We start from the raw sequence: 21,654 nt of genomic DNA on the forward strand, positions 1-21,654 counted from the left end.
CCTGTTATCAAAGACAATGAAATTATCCCACCTGGATATAATATCCTAAGAATTGACAGAGTAGCTAAGAAAGGTGGTGGGGTTGCTATTCTATTTAAATCTGGCTTACAGTTAACCACATACAACTGTAATCTACCTCTTGATTCCAATGCTGTGATTCTTATCGCTAAACTTGAACTTAACAATGTTAAATCGATCTATATTATCTGTATGCATCTGCCCCCTGGAAATAACATAGCCACCATGGAAAATATCCTTTGCTGGCTATTCCAACACCTGCCTCAAGAAACCATAATCCTAGGTGATATAAATATAGATTGGAACTCCTATTGTAGCAGCCTCCCTACCACCCACATTAACCTATATCGTTTTTCTCAAACCATTACCTCCCCCACCAGAATAAATAAAGCTAACAAGAAAGCAAGCATATTAGACTGGATTCGTACAAACAATCATACTACTATAATTCTGGAACCTTCCTTGATTATATAAGTGACCACTCACTTACCTATATCATCAGGCATAAAGCAAACACTCCCATTCCAACCTCTATCAGAAGTATCAGATCCAAAAAGAAATTTAACCCTGATCTATTTCAAATGGAACTAAGAGCATGCAATTGGGTACCCTTAAAACACCTCCCTTTAGATGAAGCCGCTAATTACTTTAATTCTACCTTCCTTGCTATTCTTAACCACCATGCTCCAACCAGATCATTTGAATTAAGACCAATTCTGCCTCATGGCTTTCTAACGAAACCAAACAGAAAATTCATCTCAGAAATAAACATTGGGCCAAATGGAGAATGACTAAAAATCCTGTAGACCAACAAACCTTTAGACAGCTAAGAAATGACACTAAGAAGGCTATGCTTTCTGATAAACGAAACTACTACCTACAATTTCAATAACCTAATCACAACAACCCACAGAAATTCTGGGCTAGCAATAAGCAGTTACTCCACCCAGGTCACTCCACTGCACCATACCCTCAAAATACAGACCAGAAAAATCCCATCCTTATAGCTAATACCTTCTTTACAGATGCTATCCAAACACTAGCTAGTCAACTGTCACCTAATACCTTCACACTACCTTCCTATACCTCAACCCCACCCCCTCCTTTTCATTTCAAACCTGTCCCAACCACATTTATTCTAACCCTTTTGAATAAACTGAAACCATGCTCCCCCTCTGCAGACATACTGCCTTCTGAATATCTACAGTTATCAGCCAAGACTATTGCCTACCCTATTTCCATACTGATCAATAGAACTATTAGTGAAGGTCACATCCCTACCTTATGGAAAGTCTCACATATTATCCCACTGCATAAAGGTGGACACTCCACTGAGCTATCAAACTTATCGCCACATTGCCCTACTTTCTCCTTTAGCTAAGATCATGGAGAAATGCATCCATAGGCAATTACTCAACCACTTAATTGAAAACAACTTACTTTCTAACTGTCAACATGGTTTTAGACCCTCACACAGCACTACCACTGCCCTCCTATCTTTTACTAATTACATTAACAGGCACCGCAACCAGAATAATATTTCTTCTGCTCTATTTATCGACCCGTCTAAAGCATTTGACATGGTAAACCACGAGATCCTCATAAACATACTAAAATCTCTGTCATTAGACCCACTTTCCATAAAATGGTTCCAATCCTACCTTGACAAACGACAGCAAGCAGTATTATGGCATAACACTCTATCCACCCACCTAACCGTTACCCTAGGTGTCCCTCAGGGGTCCATACTAGGACCTCTCCTCTTCTCCATATTTATTATTGACCTTCATCTAGCTATCCCCCAAGCCACTTGCATACAATATGCTGATGACGCCACACTGTTATGCTCAGCTACATCCTCCCATGACCTTCATTCTCTTACCCAGAAAGTATTTAACATAGTTGAACATATGGTTCACACAGCGCGTTCTTCTTCTGAACCCAAAAAAAAAAAAAAAAAAAAAAAAAAAACAAACTCTGATTTCTCTGTGACATCCACCAATGGTAATAAAATATCTCCAGACCCTACCACCAAACTACTCAGTGTCACCACTGACAACAATCTGAACTTCGACATCCACATCAACAATGCTGTAAAGGCTGTCAACAAAAAAAACTAGCACTCTCTATCGGATTAAACCCATCCTTTCTCCTACAGCCAAAACTACTATAGCTCACACTCATTTAATCTCTACACTCCTCTATGCCTCACCCATTTTTACTAATCTATCCAAGAATAACCTCAGCAAATTGGAAATGTCCTATAATAACACTGCAAGATTTGCAACAGGCAATCCATTTAGAACCCACCATTGTTTAAATTTAAAGCAGCTAGGATGGTTAGAACTACAACACCTGATTAAATTCCACCAACTAACCATTGCCCACAACACTCTTTATAAACCTTCTAATACTCCAATTTTCTCTAGCCTCATCACCCCCTATAAAAATCTGAAGTCCTTACGCTCATCACACAAACTTCTTGTACACACCTCTAAACCTAACAACAAGGCTGGGGATTCTCTCTTCTCTAATACTGTAGGAAAATCCTGGAATCTTCTCCCTAATGACATCTCCTCACTCACCTCTTTATCACTCTTCAAAAACAGACAAACTTTACCTCAAATCATACTGGCTATGCCCCTGTACCAAAACTGACTAGTCATCTATCTCTTCAAACTTGACTTGCCTATCCATTACTTATCACCCACTGTTATATCTTCCTTCTTACTATATATTTGTCATATCTCCTTTTTTTCATTATTTCTATCCTCTGTAGATACCTATTTTTAACTAAATCCTTAGTAACATCACTACATAACTAACTTCCCTTTTCTGCTATGGACTTTACCTGTATGATGTTTCTGTACCTGCAATTTGCACTGTTTATGGCTCTTGCCCTCATTGTACATCCTGTGCTAACCTGTATGCTGTACTGCCGTTGTTGATGATTTTTATTATATTTGCTATTTGTTGTTTGTACTTGTATTTGTATTTGATTGAGCATGTCTTGGAGCTCATCTCCCAGGGCCTCTGCTGAAAATGGACATATATCCAGTTAGACTAGCCCAGTCAACAAATGTAAAACAAATAAACAAATAAAATAAAAACAGTCACAAACTTACTTTCTGTAAACTAACAACACACCCAATCACCACACTAGACTGACTGGGGGGGGGGGGGGGGGGGCACCACAAACAAACTACACTAAACTAGCTACTACTACAAACCTACACACGACGCCAAAGCGATGGGGGGGGGGGGGTACCTACACTAGATTGAAACGGTAAAAGTAACAGAAAATTTTTGAAAACTTACAGTCAAAAACACCCTGCTAGCTGGAGCTCTAGAGACGCAATGTTTTACAAAGAGCAGCAAACGAGATCTGGGGATGGAAGCAAGGGGGGGGGGTGTATTATGGGTAAGGGGAGGAGTCTGAAGCTCGGAGATGATGCTAGTAATTTTTGCTGGCTCGGATCTGATCAGATCCGTATTTCCACAGGTTGAATATCAAATGAAGTGAACTACTTCAGATCCAGTGTTACAGCATCTTGCCTGTGACAAAGACTCTAGTTCTCAGAGTGACTTGCCCAATGTTCCTGTTCCAGATGACATTGTCAGCAATCCCTGTTCCTGAGAAAATTCCTGACAGTCCTCAAGCAGAACATCCCCCAGTGACTGTCCCTATTGCTAAACCCAGTCCTAGCTATTAAGTCATAAGATCAGGTCGCACCTCGAACGCTACTTCCAAGATACACAGCCACCTGGACATGACTGTTTTTCTTTATTAGTCTCTGTATAATTGCATGCCTATTAAAATGTCACAGTCTATATGAGACAGCTCAGAAAAGAGGGAGGATGTAGATCAGTGTGTGCGACATACCTTTAAGGAGCTTTCCAGTGAGTCAGCACATGCATATAAATACTGAGCACGTGCAAGCATAAGAGTGTTATTTTGAGTGACAGCCAGAGTGTAAGCATGCAAGTATACAGTCAGTCAGTTCAAGTTCAATGTTCCTGCCATCCATTCTGATGTATTTGTATACAATAAAGTACTTAAACGAACACCCAAGCCTCAACGTCTTTTTAATGCACATAAGAGCGACATCAAGATTGCTTGCCATTTACCTAAAAGTTCCGGATACACATTCCCATAAGTGGGCATACACTTGACTCTCAGTCCTCTCTGTATTACCTTGTGGTGCAGGCAGGCTTCCAAATGGAAGCGCTGCTACTGTAAATGTTTCAGTTTAAAAGCCGCGTCCTCTACTTTGTGAAATATTTTGTTAAAAGATATATCTTGTAATGGTGGTGTTAGCAATTCGGCAGCAACATCTGCTAAATTTAATGTCAACAAAGGGTTTATGTTGTACGTTAACATTTTATTTACACACTTTGTTAAGTTACTAGTTAAGGGAGACTTTCGAAGCTCTGTTTCTGGTAGGAAACTAAGTTAAACACTCCCTCCTTCAGCCATGTAAGCAAACACTAGTGAAACAAAAATAATGAATACTCAGACAATCACACTGAAATCTCTGAAGGCAAGCCTTAGCAAAAATAAATAATGTTCATGTCCAAGTAAAGTAAAATCTTGCCATCTTGTCACAAGCTGGAGGTGGAAAGAACCCTGCCGCTTAGCTTCGCGCTATACTGGAAGTCACTACTGAAAACATTCTTGAGTAAAATCCTTACCCTAACTGAGGAGAATTGCTTCTATTACCCCATGAGACAGCATATTATGCAAGACAAAAGGAAAAACAAGGGTTTAGTTTTGTGGATGAGGAGGAATCCCCTGAAAAGAAGGAATTTCCTCACTTTGCTGTTTCCTAGATCGATTACATTCAGCACCCATTTATCTGAAAAGTACAGTTTTGTACCTACCATAAATGTAGATGTTCGAGTGTACACCCCTGCTGCAGTCATCACACTTGGGTTATCCTGTCGTCAGGCGGTCCCGCAGTCGGCCGGAATTCCAAAGTCTTGGTCCGGCATCGGTTGCTGTCACCTCTTCCCGGACGTCAGTGTGCCAGGGGTATATATACTGCCCCCGACGCCATTTTCTTCAGTTTTTCTTGCCCCAGATGTCAGGTGCCCCCAAAAAGGTGGTCAGTAATTAGTACCAAATTGAGTAAATTTTGCACAAACACAAAATCCCTCCAGCTATAAGCAAATACATCAGGACGGTATTGTAGAGATATAGCCAGTTAGATCAGAGGGGATGGAGGGAGGGTAACCTGGACTGCAGCAGGGTGTACACTCAAACATCTACATTTATGGTAGGTACAAAACTGTACTATGTTCATCGTGTTACCCTGCTGCAGTCATCACACTTGGGTAGAATCCCAAAGCTAAGGATGGGTGGAGGAGTCATAGAGGGTTAGAGGAGGCTAGAAGGCCCTGCAGAACTGCAGTGGCGAAGCCCGCCCTAGTCTTAGAGTAAAGTGGTAAGTGATAGTGCTTGGTAAAGGTGTGTACTGAACTCCAAGTTGCAGCTTCCAAAATGTCCTTGATTGGAATCCCCTGAGGAAGGCTGTAGATGTAGCTGTTGCCCTGGTAGAGTGGGGCCTAATGGTAACAGGAACTGGTTTTCCATGATGGGTATAGCTGAAACGAATGCAATGTCCTATCCATTTGGAAATGGTTTGTTTTGATATAGCCTTCCCTTGTGAAGCTGTAGCATAGGATACAAAGCGCTGGTCAGATTTTCTGAAAACCTTAGTTTTATCCCAGTAGTAACATAGTTGCCTGTGAATGTCCAAGGAATGCAGGAGTCTCTCTCCTTTGTTCTGTGGATTTGGGAAGAAGGTGGGTAAGTGGATGGTTTGATTTAAAGCCACACTGGAAACCACCTTAGGCATGAAGGAAGGATTAGTTCGTAGAGAAACTCTGTCCTGATGGAAAATGAGGAAAGGTTCCACTGCCATTAGTGCCTGCAGCTCTGAGACTCTTCCAGCTGAAGTTATTGCTAGCAGCAAGGCAGTCTTCCATGATAGGAACTGTAGATCTGCAGAGAAAGCTGGTTCAATGGGAGGTAGCGTACGTTTTTCCAGAACAAAATTGAGGTCCCATGTTGGTGTAGGTGCTATCCTGGGGGGCCTAATGTTTTTTGCCCCTCTGAGGAACTGCCTTAAGAGTGGATGCGAAAATAAGGGTGGATCCGTGTTGTAGTGGGCTGAAATAGCTGAAGCATGGATTTTAATGGAAGAAAAAGAAAGTCCTTTGTGCAACATCTCAGTTAAATACTGTAGAATGTGAGGCATGTGAGGCTGAATTGTGTTTTGGCCTTTAGCTTGGTTCCAGGCACAAAACCTTTTCCATTTGTCCGAATAAGCCTTCCTGGTGCTTGGCCTCCTAGCTTCCAGAATAACATCCATAAAGTACAGTTTTGTACCTACCATAAATGTAGATGTCCGAACTGGATAGCATCTGCAGTCATAACAACTGGGTTGTCCTGTCGTCAGGCAGCCCTTCGGTCGGCCGGATTCCAAAGTCCGGGTCCGGCTTCGGCTGATGTCACACTTCACCCGACGTCATCTCTGCTGGTCTTCGGGTATAAAGGCATCAGCCGACGCCATTTTCTTCAGTGTTTCTTGCCCCAGATGCCAGTTGCCCTCTTGGAAGGCTAAATTTTGGGTAAAAATGCCAATGTTCCCCAAAGGATAGAAGGCAAACACAAAAAATAAGCATGTATGTACATATATACAAACAAATACACCATAAAGACTCCCCACCAGCTAGCTATTAGGAGGGTAAATACCCTAGGAGTACCACAGAGGGGAAGGAGGGAGGGTAATCCTGACTGCAGATGCTATCCAGTTCAGACATCTACATTTATGGTAGGTACAAAACTGTACTATGTCCTTCATGGATGCATCTGCAGTCATAACAACTGGGTAGAATACCATAGCCAACTAGGGGAGGAGGAAGAATAGATTATGGTGTGGTTAGGATCCCTTGCAGTACAGCAGTGGCAAACCCTGCTCGGGATCTGGAATACAGAGGTAAATTATAATGCTTGGCAAATGTATGCACGGAGGTCCAAGTAGCCGCCTCAATAATGTCCTTGGTTGCCACTCCTCGTAAGAAGGCTGTGGTAGTGGCTGTTGCTCTTGTAGAATGAGGTCGTATGTTCTGTGGAATTGGTTTTCCATGGAAGGAGTAACAGAATCGTATGCAATTTCCTATCCATTTGGAGATTGTCTGTTTGGAAATTGCTTTTCCTTCCCTTCCTGTTGCATAGGCTACAAAAAGCTGGTCAGTTTTTCTGTTACTTTTGTTCTGTCCAGGTAGTAGCGTAGCTGTCTGTGTACATCCAAGGTATGCAGCATTCTTTCCCTCTGTTTTGTGGGTTGGGGAAGAAGGTAGGTAGGTGGATTGCCTGGTTTAAGGACACTCTGGATACCACCTTAGGCATAAATGTAGGATTAGTCCTCATGGACACTCTGTCTTGGTGGAAGATTAGGAAGGGTTGTACTGCCATTAGGGCCTGAAGTTCAGAAACCCTCCTTGCTGAGGTTATTGCCAGTAGGAAAGCAGTTTTCCATGAAAGATGCTGTAGGTCTGCTGTTGCTGCTGGTTCAAAAGGTGTGAGTGTCAACTTTTCTAGCACAAAGTTCAAATCCCAAGCTGGCAGTGGTGGTTTCCTAGGAGGTTTTACATTCTTGATCCCTCTGAGGAACTGCCTGAGTAGAGGATGTGAGAAGACAGGTGGATCAAAGCTGTATTCTGCTGAAATAGCTGATGCATGTATCTTGATGGAGGAATAGGACAGGCCTGTATGTAGAAGCTCTGCCAAGTACTCCAGAATGTTAGCCATATCTATATTCGACACATCCTTCCCTCTTTCAGCACTCCAAATGACAAACCTTTTCCATTTCCCTGCATAGTTTCTTCTTGTTGAAGGTCTGCGGGCTTCAAGGATAATGTCTTTAACCCTTTGGGAGAGATCTGGAATAGTTGCTGCTATGTGATGTGCCATGCAGTCAGCTGCAACGTTTTTAGGTTTGGATGCATGATGCTGTAGTTGTTCTGAGTTAACATCAAAGGCATCAGGGGTATTGACCACATTTTGTCCCGAGACATGCTCCTCAGCAATGGGTACCAGTGTTGTCTTGGCCAGTTTGGAGCTATCAGGATTAAGTGAAGTAATGCACAAAAAACCAAAGACAAGCAAAGAATAATCCACGACCTTGAAGAAAGGAACCAGAACTCTGCTAAAGTCCACAAGGCTGTATTTTTATTTCTGAAGTGTTCCAAAAGTCACAGATAAAATCACACTGAAGTATTCCAAAAGTCACAGATAAAATCACACAAGCGCTTTCGCTCAGGCAGTCCTGAGCTTTATCAAGTGAAAACAAAATGCAGTATGCAGTAACCTCCATTAAATAGCCTAGCAATTATACAATTAATTAATTAGTAAGTCTAGTACTAAGGTGTGGTGCTTTGGTGTTGGATGTTAAAAAAGTTAGTCATTATACCAACTCAAAAAATGAAATGTTTGCAACAACATCTGCACTTAAATAAAAATGACTAACCATAAAAAACATTTTAAAATACCAGTTTCCTAGGTTTCAGAACATAAAAGTCTGAAGTCTGGTTGGGGTTGTAGATTGTTAAGGAATATACTTAAAGATGTGTTTGGATTGTCAGTGAATTGTTAAAAATTTTTTTCTTTTTATTATTACTTTGCACTGATAAAGACATGCAATAAAATGTGCGTGAGATATTTTTGAGGCCCATCCATATACCATTTCATATAGAATTTGATTTATTAGTCAGAATCCTAAAACCGTGGATGTTCAGTAATTTAATATGCTGTGTGGGGATGCTGTAGTATGAAGGGGGTCAAGTATGAGAGTTATAACCTAGCCCTCCTAAGCTTGAGGACCGGTTTAATGCTGATCATCCCATTCAGACCTGGTGGCTTCCCTGCATTCAGTCTCAACTGCCAGGGGTATTGACCACATTTTGTCCCGAGACATGCTCCTCAGCAATGGGTACCAGTGTTGTCTTGGCCAGTTTGGAGCTATCAGGATTATCCTTGGACGTTCCTCCTTGATTTTTAGTAATACCTTGTGTATCAAGGGAAGAGGTGGGAATGCATATGCTGTCAGGCCTTTCCAGCTGAAGGAGAGCGAATCCACTTTCGATGCAAGTGGATGGAATGTCCTTGTGCAGAATTTTTTGAGCTGGTGGTTGAGAGGGGAAGCAAATAGATCTATCTGTGGCATTCCCCATTTCTTTGCGATGGTCTTGAAGATGTCCGGGTGTAGCATCCATTCGTGAGCATCCGAGGTGGTTCTGCTTAACATGTCTGCTAGAGTGTTCTCCTTTCCGGTACAAACATTGCCTGTAACTGGATGTTGTAGCTGAGTGCCAGGTTCCAAAGGTCCAAAGTCATTCTGCATAGGGGTATGAATGAGTGCCTCCCTGTTTGTTGATGTACCACATGACTGTGGTGTTGTCTGTCCTTATCATCAAATGGCCTTCTTTGAGAAATGGTCTGAATTTTTGGATTGCCAGTTTTACTGCCAGCATTTCTTTTAGGTTGATGTGCAGGTGAAGCTGGTCCCAAGGTCCACAATCCTTGCACGCATTTGTCCAGCATGTGAGCCCCCCATCCTAGGTCTGAGGCGTCTGTTGTGATGGTTTGGCTTGCTTGATATTTGTGAAAGGGTAAGCCTGGGTTTGACTGGCATGCTTGAGCCCACCATAGGAACTCCTGTTTTAGGCATGGAATTAGTGGAATTTCTGCTTCTAGGCTGTGCCTGTGTTGGGACCATAAATTCTTTAGGTACCACTGTAGTTTTCTCATATGTAGTCTGGCATGTGGAACCAAGATTATGCATGATGCCATGAAGCCCAAGGCCTGCAGAACTTTTCTTGCTGTTAGTTTGCTGTGGTTTGTTAGTGCCAAGAAGTAAAGAGGAGATCTTTTGTTTTTCTGCAGTTAGGAATGCCATTTGTTTTACTGTGTCCAATTCCGCCCAAGAATGTCCTTGTTTGGGATGGAATCAGCCTTGATTTTGCAAATTGACTGTGTATCCCAGTGCTTGTAGCAAGTAAATGACCCTTTGTAAATCTGTTGTCAGCTTACTTTTGTTGTCCCCTTGTAGCAGGCAGTCGTCCAGGTATGGATAAATTTGGATTCCCTGTAGTCTGCAGTGGGCGATTACTGATGCCAGGCATTTTGTGAATACTCTGGGCGCAGTAGATAAGCCAAAGGGCAATGCTGAGAATTGATAGTGCTCTGATCCTGCAAGAAATCTGAGGTATCTTCTGCAAATTGGTCGAATGGGGACGTGCAGGTATGCCTCCTTGAGATCTAGAGTTACCAGCCAACACTCCTTGCCCAGCATGGGAAGAAGTTGCTGTAGGGTCAGCATCTTGAATTTTGGGACAATGATGTATGTTTTTAAGGTGGACAGATCGAGAATAGGTCTCCAACTTTTTTCCTTTCTTGGAACTAGGAATAGTCTGGAGTAGAATCCTTTGCCTTGTTCTGTTATTGGTACTCTTTCCACAGCTCTCATCTTTGTTAATTGCATTATCTGCTGTAGAGCTTCTGTTTTTTGATTTGGAGGTAGGTTTGGCATTCCTCTTGACTGGTATAGTGTGGAAGTGGAACCGTAACCTTGGTCTATGGTTTGCAAAATCCACTTGTCTTTTGTGATATAGTGCCAGTTCTTTGAAAATAAGGTTAATTTTCCGCCTAAGGGTGCTGCTATTTGTTCCCTGGTAGGCGGAGTTAGAATCAAGTCACTGTGATTGCCCTGTTGTAGTGGTAGTGGCTGTGCCTGTGGCTCTGTTATTACCTTGCCACTGTCGTCCTCTGTAGGCACCCCCTCTAGATTGATTTCTGCCTCTGGAACGTCTATTCCTGCCCCTTTGGGATCTTGTGGAGTCAGGAAAGGACCAATTTTTGGCAGGCCAGTTCCTGCTAAACCTTGGGGGCTGAACCTGCAAGAAATCTTTAACCGTTTGTACAGATTTTGCCTTTTCTTCCATTTTCTTCATTACCTGCTGGGCAGGTGTACCACACAAACTGGTCTTATCTATAGGAGCATCTAATAACTTAGCTTTAACATGATCCGGTAAAACTTGTTCCTTCAACCATGCATGTCTTCTTATCACTGTGCCAGTCATGGCTGATCTAAATGAAGCCTCCAGTGCATCATAGCCACATTTTAAGGAATGGTTACTAACCTGTTGTATGTTATTTACCATTTCTAATAGATTTTTCTTATCTATAGAGTCATCAGAGGATAGCTTTTAGTTAACTGATCAAGCATAAACTCTTGGTATTGTATCATGTGAAACTGACAGTTTAAAGCTCTAGCTGAGAGAGTAGCAGAGGTGTAAACCTTTTTGCCCCATCTGTCTAAAGACCTGGCTTCCCTTTCAGAAGGAATAGGGTTTTTTGCTGTGGTTGAGGCTACTGCCTTAGGGCCCTGGGATATAGTTTCGGGTCTGCAAGAGGGGCCTTGTATAGGTGATGATGAGTGTCTGGCACCCTGTAAAATCTATCTGGTTTGGCAGGTGCTGGAGGTAAAGAATCTGGTGCAGTGCAAACATCATTAAATGCATCGTCCACAACAGAGAGGACAGGAGGTATAGCTAAGGGCCTGTGTTGTGGTAGGTGCAGAAAAGTCCTAAGTCTTTTTCTGGAGTCTGAAAAATCCTGTTCCTGCCATTGGAATTGTTCTCTCATGGCATGTAAGGTTTCCCCAAAGGAGAATTCTTCTGGTGGGGAAGCAGCTGGAATGGATTCTTCAGCATCTGAGTCCTCAAAATTGGAGAAAGGAGCCTCTGGCTGGTCTGTAATATCTGAGTCTTCCGCAGAATCATCAGAGGACACAGGCTCGAGGGGCTCTGCTCTAGGTCTCTTTTCTGGGGCTGAGAGGCCCTGTCTGGGTGAGATTGAGATCCCTAATTAAGGATATTAAATCTTCTGCCAGAGTAAGCATTTGTGAACTAGAAGTGGGCCTGGTTGAGGGGTTTAACAGGCACTGACTTAGTAGATTTGGCTGCTTTAGCCCTGGCGAAGGCCTTAATAGACATGGCTGCAGGAGGCCTAGCAGCACCACGTGCTGGGGTAGAGACATCCAAAGGGATGGTGTCTGATAAGTCACTAGTAACCACTGTAGTAGGTAAAATTTCTGAGGCCGATTCAAGTAAGGTAACCGGAACCTCAGTAGTAGTCATTGATTCGGCTGTACTCTGATCAGTTTTCTCGGTTTCGGCCGAAACCGAGACACTCGCGGTTTGCTTAACCATGGTTTCGGCCGAAACCGCGGACCGCGAGTGTCGGTCTTTTTCTTTGCGTTTTTTAACAATTTGGGTAGTCGGAGGATCCGACGGCATAATGTACGCAAATTCAGAGCCGAAAAACTGTTCAGCAAACTCCGACCGACGTCTAAGCGTTCGTCGGTTGAAAGAAGCACAGGCCGAACAGGCTGCTACGTCGTGGTCTGGGCCTAAACAAGGCAAACAGTAAGAGTGGAAATCTTTATGAGGTATTTGTTTCCCACAAGTTAAACAGTTACTGACTTTTTCTGACATCGGCTGAGGCAAGAAAGAGTCCCCAACGGGGTACTTAGCTTTTAGAAGTCTTCGAAGGAGTATTCGGTAGTAGTAATCTCTGGATCTGACCGACCGGCACTTGCGAACAGCTTCTGCTTCGGGCGCCACGCGGCAAGAAAGACTGAAGAAAATGGCGTCGGCTGATGCCTTTATACCCGAAGACCAGCAGAGATGACGTCGGGTGAAGTGCGACATCAGCCGAAGCCGGACCCGGACTTTGGAATCCGGCCGACCGAAGGGCTGCCTGACGACAGGACAACCCAGTTGTTATGACTGCAGATGCATCCATGAAGGACATCTGCTTGGGAAAGAGGAGCTGGTTGGATGCTTAGGTGATTTGCCATGCAGCCAGATTTAAGGTTTTAGCTGGCTGTGAAGAATCTGATTGTTTTGCTGTGTGAGCAAATGGGTAATTTGTGGTAAAATCCAAGGTGGGCCCTGGGCCATATTCCTCAATAGTGGGTACCAGTGCTGGCGTGGCCAGTCTGGGGCTATGAGTATCAGTCGTGGTCTCTCCTTTCTGACTTTCAGAAGCACCTTTGTGAGGAGAGGCAATGGAGGAAAGGCATATGCTGTCAGGTTTTTCCAACTGAATGAGAGTGCGTCCACTTTCCAAGCATGATGGTGAATTGTCCTTGTACAAAATTTTATTAGTTGATAGTTTTGAGGACTGGCAAACAGGTCTATGTCTGGAAGGCCCCATTTTTGAGTTATCATTGCAAATACTTGTGGATCCAGTTTCCACTCGTGGGGATCCATGATGTTTCTGCTGAGGTCGTCTGCCAATGTGTTCTTCTGTCCTGGCAGGAACTGAGCTTGTAACGGAACTTGGTAAGCCAGAGCTGTGTTCCACAAGGTCATTGCTTGCCTGCATAGAGGGTAGGAGTGTGTACCCCCTTGTTTGTTTATGTACCACATTACTGTGGTGTTGTCCGTCTTTATTGTAAGTTGTCCTGGATGTAATAGATTCTTGAAGGCTGTCAGAGCATTCTGTACAGCTAGCATCTCTTTTTGATTGATGTGCAGATTCCTTTGATCTGCAGTCCATACGCCTTGAACACACTGTCCTGCCATGTGTGCCCCCCAGGCGTAGTCTGATGCATCTGTTGTCATAGTTTGCCTGGCTGGGGGCAAGGTGAAAGGCTGACCCTTGTTGAGGTGACATGCCTGTGACCACCATAGAAACTCCTGTTGTAGGCAGGGAATGAGAGATATCATTGTGTCCAAGCTGTGGCTGTGTTGAGACCATACGCTTTTTAGGTACCACTGTAATTTCCACATATGCAGCTTTGCAAATGGTATTAGTAGTATGCAAGATGCCATGAAGCCCAAGGCCTGCAGAACTTTTCTTGCAGTTAGTTGGGACTTTGTTGCCATTGTTTTGAAATATTGAGTCAGTTGTAGTCATTTGTCTGGCATCAGATAAGCCTTCTGGGCCGTTGTATTCAAGCTGGCACCCAGGAATGTCATGTTTTGTGACAACTTAGAAGATGTTTTACAAAAGCCAGATGTTGTAAGAGGATGCCCTTGCTTTCTGCTTGAATGAGGCAGTCGTCCAGGTATGGGTATATTTGAATTCCTCTTTGTCTGCAGTATGCGATAACTGGTGCCAGGCATTTTGTGAAGACTCTGGGTGCAGTAGATAAGCCAAAGGGCAGTGCAGAGAATTGGTAATGGGTTGAATCTGCAATGAAACGGAGGTATCTTCTGCAACTTTGTCTGATAGGGACATGCAGGTATGCCTCCTTGAGGTCCAACGTTACTAGCCATGCTTCCTTGCCCAACATGGGAAGAAGCTTCTGTAGTGTTAGCATCTTGAATTTGGGTACTTGTAAGAAGGTGTTTAGAATTGAAAGGCCCAGAATTGGTCTCCAGGCATTGTCCTTTCTGGGCACTAGAAAGAGTCTTGAGTAAAATCCTTGACCTTGCTCTCGAGTAGGTACCAGGTGAATGGCTCTCATGTCCATGAGAGCTGTAATTTGTTTTTGTGCCTCTGCCCATTGATTTTGTGGCAGGTTTGGCATTCCTCTTTTCATTGGCAAGGTGTGAAAATGGAATCTGTATCCTCGTGAAATTATGTCTAGGACCCATTTGTCCTTTGTGACAATGTGCCAGTTGTCTGAAAAAAGTGTGAGTTTTCCTCCCAAGGGGGCTGCCAAGAGAGTGTTGTTTGGCCAGATGAGGTGCAAGTCATTGAGTTTGCCTTCTGGTAGTCTGGGACCTGTCTTCTCCTCCCTTCTGTGTTGCAGTGGCCCATTGGCGAGGTTTGTACTGGGCTTGTGGTTGTCCTCTGCCTTTTGGACGTCTGTATTTACACCTCTGTGGTCTGTCAGTAGCTGGAAAGGACCAGTTTTTTTTGTTGGCCAATTTCTGCTGAAGCGAAGGGGTTGTACCTGTAGGAAATCTTTGACTGTCTGCATAGATTTTGCCTTATCCTCCATTTTCTTTAAGACTTCTTCTGCTTTAACTCCAAAAAGAACATCCTGCTGTAAGGGAGCATCTAGAAGCTTTGCTTTAACATGATCAGGCAGAGTTTGCTCCTTTAACCAAGCATGTCTACGTATAACAGACCCAGTGACAGCTGCTCTGCAGGAAGCCTCCAAAGAATCAAACCCACATTGTAAAGTATGTTTGCCCACCTGTTCAGTTGCATGCAACAGATCCTGCATTTCTTTCAATTCAGACTGTTGAGGGAGTCTGCTCATTCTTTGTTTTAACTGACAGATAAGATATTGCTGATACTTTAGCATGCGGAATTGGCAATTTAGTGCCCTCATATCTAGAGTGGCTGAGGTGTAAACCTTTTTCCCCCACCTGTCTAGTGCTCTGGAGTCACTTTCAGAGGGTACAGGATTTTTTGTCATAGAAGCCTTAGCCCCTTTGGGACCCTGGGAGATACTCTCTGGATCAGCAACAGGGCTTTTATAAAGAAATTTGTGGGAATCACGTACTCTATAGTATCTGTCAGGTTTGGCCGGAGCAGGAGGTAGAGAGTCTGGGTTCAAACTGGATTCTAAGTAAACATCATCCACAATGTCTAAAACTGGTGGGATGGCAAGAGGTCTGTGCTGGGGGAGTAAAAGAAACTCTGAGCCTTTTCTTTGAGTCAGAGTAGTCCTGACCTTCCCAGTGAAAATGTTCCCTCATAGTGTGTAGAGTTTCCCCAAAGGAGTAGTCTTCAGGAGGAGAAGCTGAGGGAATGGAATCCTCGGCATCAGAATCTTCATAAGGGGAGAAGGAGTAATCTTGGTCCTCAGAGGAGCCTGAGGAAATGGACACTTGTTCAGAGGATGCATAATCTTCCTCTTGTCTAGACCTTTTGTCAGGAAGGGGTTGGGCACCCCTGATTAAAGAGATCAAATCTTCAGCCATTTTGAGCATCTGTTTCTTAGGCATGGGGCCTTGAACAGAGGACTAAAGTGCAGTCCTTTTAGGTTTAATAGGAGTCTTCGTCTTAGGATACGTTTTAATGGTGAGCGTCGTCGGTCTGAAGACGCCTTCAGAAACCGAAGGTGTTTCTGCAGCACCGACATCTTTTTCAGCAGGGTCGTCGGTAGGGGCTGAACAAAACGGCTGCTTCGGCCTGGTACTTTCCGCCAAAAGTTCTGAAGCGGTTTCGGGTTCCAGATTTGCGGTAGTCAGGGGCTGCGTCGGAGCCTCACTGAAGGCCGGAGAACCGGAGCCTGGACCAGCCGAGGCCTCGGAGTCTGGCTTGGGCCTAGGCTGCCTGTCCTTATCCTTGCATTTTTTGTGCACGCCGGTAGTCGGTTGCTCCGACGGCATAGTGTAGTTAAATTTTCTACCGAAGTAGTGTCGTGCGAAATCAAAGCGTCTTTTTATAGTACGCTTATTAAACCTAGCACAAAAACGACAACTAGTGACGTTGTGGTCTGGGCCTAGGCAAGGTATGCAATAAGAATGAAAATCCTTATGAGGTATTTGCTTCCCACAAGAAATACAATTGTTAACTTTTTCTGACATCGGTCTGAAGCAAGAAAAGTTTCCCCAATGGGGTACTTAGCTTTACTGAAGACTTCGGTCTGAAATTCGAGTTCGAAAATCTCAGGAGTCGGCCGACCGGCACTTGCGAACTGCTTCTGCTTCGGGCACCGCGCAGAAAGAAAGACTAAAGAAAATGGTGTCGGATGCAGTATATATACCCCTGGCACACTGACGTCAGGGAAGAGGCGACAGCAACCGATGCCGGACCAAGACTTTGGAATTCCGGCCGACTGCGGGACTGCCTGACGACAAGATAACCCAAGTGTGATGACTACAGCAGGGTAACACGATGAACATTTAGCTGTTGCCAAAGAAAGACAGCTTCAGACTTTCTGTAAAGGGCAAGGGTCGGCTGGGGGTTGACAAGGTCCTTTATATACAGCAATTCAGACTTGTTTTACTATCCTTTTTAGTGGGAGAGTTCCTGCTTTCTTTTTGGAACCTCCCTGCCACTGCTTAAATGCTGGCTTACCAGCATTTTGCAGAGACCGTTTTCTTTATTTCTTGTCAAAATTAGATGAAGGGAGCTGAGAATTCCTTTTTAGAATTTAGTGGGGGAATGAAAAATCTACTAGACATTCCCCGAATCAGCTTAACTCTCTCATAACACTTTTTGATAATCTCTGCAGCAACAGACCGTTATCTAAGGGAAAATTCAAATTTTCATTCTTGACATCTTGGGGGTTCTGAGAATGCAACCATGCAAGCATCTTTAATATCGTACCAGTGACTGCAGCCTTGGAAGTAGTATCTAGAGTCAAACATATTTCAAACTTTGAGTGATATGAGAAATAGACAAAACTAAACTATGCAAGTCATAAGAGGAAACTCAAGCCAAACACTCCTCATAAATTCACAGTTAGTCATGATAAACTTTAACACAAGAGTCTGACAGTTTAAAATTATAAATATCAAAGCTGTGGAAGTTTAGACTTTTTCTCTAAAGCTTTACCATCCTTGTAAGGGGAGACTAGAATTAACCAAATGTTTAGCAGCAGCTGGATTAACTACAGCTATTAACTGCTGTGTCAGGTCCGCTGGGACAAGTGTATAAAAACTTGGAAGACAGATAATTTATACATTCTACTTGCTTTCTTAGAGGCTGTGACAGGAAAACCACAGGCTGTGACAAACACATTCTCCAGTGCTGACAGCATTGGAAGGATGGGCAAGGGGTTCTAGAAATTCCAGTTGTAGCAAATTACAATTTTTTTTCTAAGGGACTAAGAAACTTCAGTAGTTGCCCACTGAAAACAATGGTTCATTCTGGAAACAATCTCAGTAAAACAGAATGACGTACAAGGAGAATCAAATACCACATTCTCCTCAGAATATGAATCAACCTAAACTATATATACCTTCTAAACGCTCTATCTCTCTCTTCCGTCTCATATAGACTCCTTCATGGCAATCATTGCCCACCCTACAAGGTTAGAAATGACCCCAGCCAGTTTGAGGTCCTGCACATTTCTAAAACTGGAAACATCATAGACACCTACTCAAGGGACCAACAGCTACGTTGTAATATAAATAAAACTTGTTGGTGGGATACATACCACTCCCAAAGCAAACCATAACGTTGGAACAAGCTCCCACTCTACATAAATTGTGCTCCCTCTCTCTCTTTCCAACCTAATCTGGAAAAATGGATGACTAAAACTAAAGTCACCCCAGGGTTGGCTGCTCAGTACCTTCTGGAGAAGGGAAGTAGGTAAACTGCTGTAGTTACACTCCTTATGGGTGCCTATATTGAAACTGCCCATATATACACCCATGAACCTAAAGAAACAATTACAATGCTGACATTAGTAAGGGCAGAAACGTTATCACAAATCAAAATAAAATGGTGGTCCCGGCCCAGCCTGGAGTACAGAGGAATAATAAATTATAAAATATTTGAGAGGAAAAAATTAAAATATCTAACCTAGATACACTAGCACTCAAACAACAATGAAAAAAAAAAGGAAAAAACAAAAACTCGATCAAAAACAGTTTTTATACTCAGAAAAACAGAAGTCTGGAGCTGCTTAGTGATGCAAAGTTGTTTGCAGCAGGAGATCCAGAGAAGCAGGGAGACTATAGGTATTATGAAAGCTAAGGGAGAAGACAAATTTGGGAAAGCTTAAAGGTGCTAAGATGGCTAACACCTAAGGCAACTAGTCCAATGCAAAAGTGGGTGAAATCAAGGCCGGTGCTTGCATTTTGAAGGCCACCAGCAAGTTTCAAGTTGGCGGTCCTACCCAGTAGGATGTAAAGTGTGACCAGGTTGTTGCCACATCCCCTTCCTTTTACTTCAATCCTCAAAATTTTGCTAGAAAGCCAAATTGTTTTGAGGGACAGGCCACAAATATCAAGCAAACTGCCTACAACATGCCCAACCCCTTATATCACAGTAAATCTGGATGAAGCAAAAATAAATTAAAAAAAAAAAACATGACAATAGTGCAACATTAGGCATTTAAAAGACTGGGCTTTTGAACTAAAAGATGCTAGAATAACAGATTTTCAAGTAGCAAGCATTGCTTGAACCCACATTTGTTTATGAGAAACGGACCAAAATTACCAGGCAAACATTGTGCAACATTCTCACAACCCCTACCACCTTCCTAGCTTTTGAGCACAACAGTTCTAGACAAGGAACAGTTTTAAACATTGTTACTATAAATTTAGAAAAATTTACAGAACAGCGTTTGCACTACAAATAATATCTATATGTTCTGCAACATTCTCACAGCCCCTAATCACCCCAATACCAACCTTTCAGCACAATTCTGGATAAAGCAAAAATAATTAAAAAAAAAAATCACAGGACAAAGGTGTAACATCAATAATTTAAAACACTTGTCTTATAAACTTATAAAAATGCTAGAACAGGTCTTGCAGCTGCATGCATTGCGTGAACTCTCTTTTATGAGAAACGGAGCAAAAATACCATGCAAACATGAGAACATTCTACAAAATTCTCACAATCCCTACTTCTTTCCTAACCTCTCAGCACAACTCTAGACAAAGCAAAAAAATTAGTGTAGAACAAAGGCATAGCATCAGAGACGGTTGAAAACACTGTCCTAAACTTAAAAAAATAATACAACATGGTTTGCATTAGTATACATTACAACATCTGTACATTCTGCAACATTCTCACAGCCACTATCCTCCCCTCTGCCAACTTTTCAGCACAATTCTGGATAAAGCTAAAATAAATAAAACATGAGTACTCTTATGCAGGACTGACTAAAATAGTAAAACAAATCTGACATTAATTATCAGAGACAACACCCCTCTCCAATCATTTAACACAAATTTTGGACAAAGCTAAAATTAAGCTATTTAAAAAACAGCCCCTTTCCAACACCCCACCCTCCAATCCTCTTAATACTAGAATTCTATACAAAAGTATTACAATTCCCCCGCTGCAAAAAACAGCAACCTACCTTTTCTGCACTGGAAGGCTGTTACTACTCTCCTCTGCTCACTCTTCATAAATTGTTGGCTGACCGCTGGCTTGCTTCCATACAGATCAGCTTAGCCCTTTTAATTTACTCTTAAAAAGACAGTTTTTCAGACCTTTTTAAAACTGCCCTTACAAGGACAGCTGAAAATGCAGATCCTTGGCTTGTCCCAACGATCACTGCTGGAAAGCTTTCTTCCCCGTCCTTGTTTTCCTCACACCATCAGTAATGCAATGAATGATCTGCCAAAAATCTAAACAGCAAAACAAACTCCTCTCTTGAAAAAGAGGAAGGAATGCTTGCTACACACGTGCCCTTTTATAAGCAGCTGACACAGGAAGTGCTTTCCAAAGACAAATCAGGTCCTTGGTTCATCACTTCCTTAAAGAAAGGGGGAAAAAAAAAAAAAAAAAAAAAAAAACTTACTTCCCTGGCTGCTGTTACCAATCAAGTCCTTGCTTTACTGAAGCAGACCTGATGGGAATGCAGCTTTTAGCTGGTATCACAGCTTACTGGGATGGCAATTAAAAAATGAAAAGAAAGGAATAAGGTAACACACACGCACGCACTCGCACATGCACACGGTGAATCACACAATGCTGCCATGCAAATGAGTTAACTAGGACCAAAATTGGGCAAGGAGGAAGGAAAAATGCGGCCGCTTGTGTGATTGTTGGCTGCACGTTGATAATGGGGGCCCTTGTATGCGGGGAGTTAAAAGGGTGCCACTGATGGTTTAGTGGCTGCCTAATGCTGGCTATTGATGAAATGGATCACGTAAGATCTTAAACTTCCTGTTAGAATTAAAAACAAACAATACTTGCCAATGGAGGAATGGGGGTGGGTGAGAGATACAAAACAATCAAAATATGTATGGTACAGAAACTGCAAACACAACAGACTTGATTCTAAGCATTTTAAGGAGAACCTGAGATAATTTTCTTGCCATGCTTATACAAAACTGTACTGTAACTTCTTTTCATATCATAGCTATCATTTTCAAAGAACACAAAGTCAATTACTGGTGGTCTTACTTGGAAAAGGTCCTGGAGACTTTCTCGGAATGACAGTACACTGTATGAAACAGCCATGAGAAGCTGAGGCACAACACTGCGCCCAAAAAGAACATACCAAAAACAACCTTCTCCTGTAAAGGTGCCATGAAGTAGATGTTTGGTCTCAGCATGGTTAAAATCCCCAATGTGAGGAAAATAAGAAAGCCTGAAAAAAATGCAAAAGATGACCAGAGAAGTTAGTTTCCATCAACAGAATGACATTCTATAAACATATTTCCTACAAGCTGTTCACATGTGTGGCTTAAACACACTGCACTAGTGGTCACATGCTTGGCTAGCCACATCATCATAACATGTCTAAAAAGATAAACAAATGACACAAACTATTACTATGTCTTTGTTAAGCAGCTGCCCTGCAAAGTGCAGTAAAACTCTGAGATCAGTGCACTTACTCAAATGTAATAAGCCTAGTTACTTTGCCACCTGGCAGCACTTCTGTCTTCCTTTCTTGAAATAAGTATGAAAACAAGCTAGGTATAGCAATGTACCACAACAGACTGCCCATGGCGCTTCAGTGGACTAAG

At 42.8% G+C, this 21,654-nt stretch overlaps 1 protein-coding gene across 3 annotated transcripts in view; it reads right to left on the minus strand.

Moving 5' to 3' along the window:
* The window catches only part of ADIPOR1 (adiponectin receptor 1), a 726,925-nt gene that overhangs the window by 302,658 nt on the left and 402,613 nt on the right, over window positions 1–21,654 (minus strand). For all 3 annotated transcript variants that reach the window (XM_044076682.1, XM_044076684.1, XM_044076683.1), the window contains exon 5: window positions 21,089–21,275. In XM_044076682.1, the coding sequence (XP_043932617.1) occupies window positions 21,089–21,275 (187 nt within the window). The remainder of the gene's footprint in view (window positions 1–21,088; window positions 21,276–21,654) is intronic.

Source organism: Protopterus annectens, chromosome 7.part0, assembly GCF_019279795.1.
Source record: "Protopterus annectens isolate FY-2018-M chromosome 7.part0, PAN1.0, whole genome shotgun sequence".
NCBI lineage: Eukaryota > Metazoa > Chordata > Ceratodontiformes > Protopteridae > Protopterus > Protopterus annectens.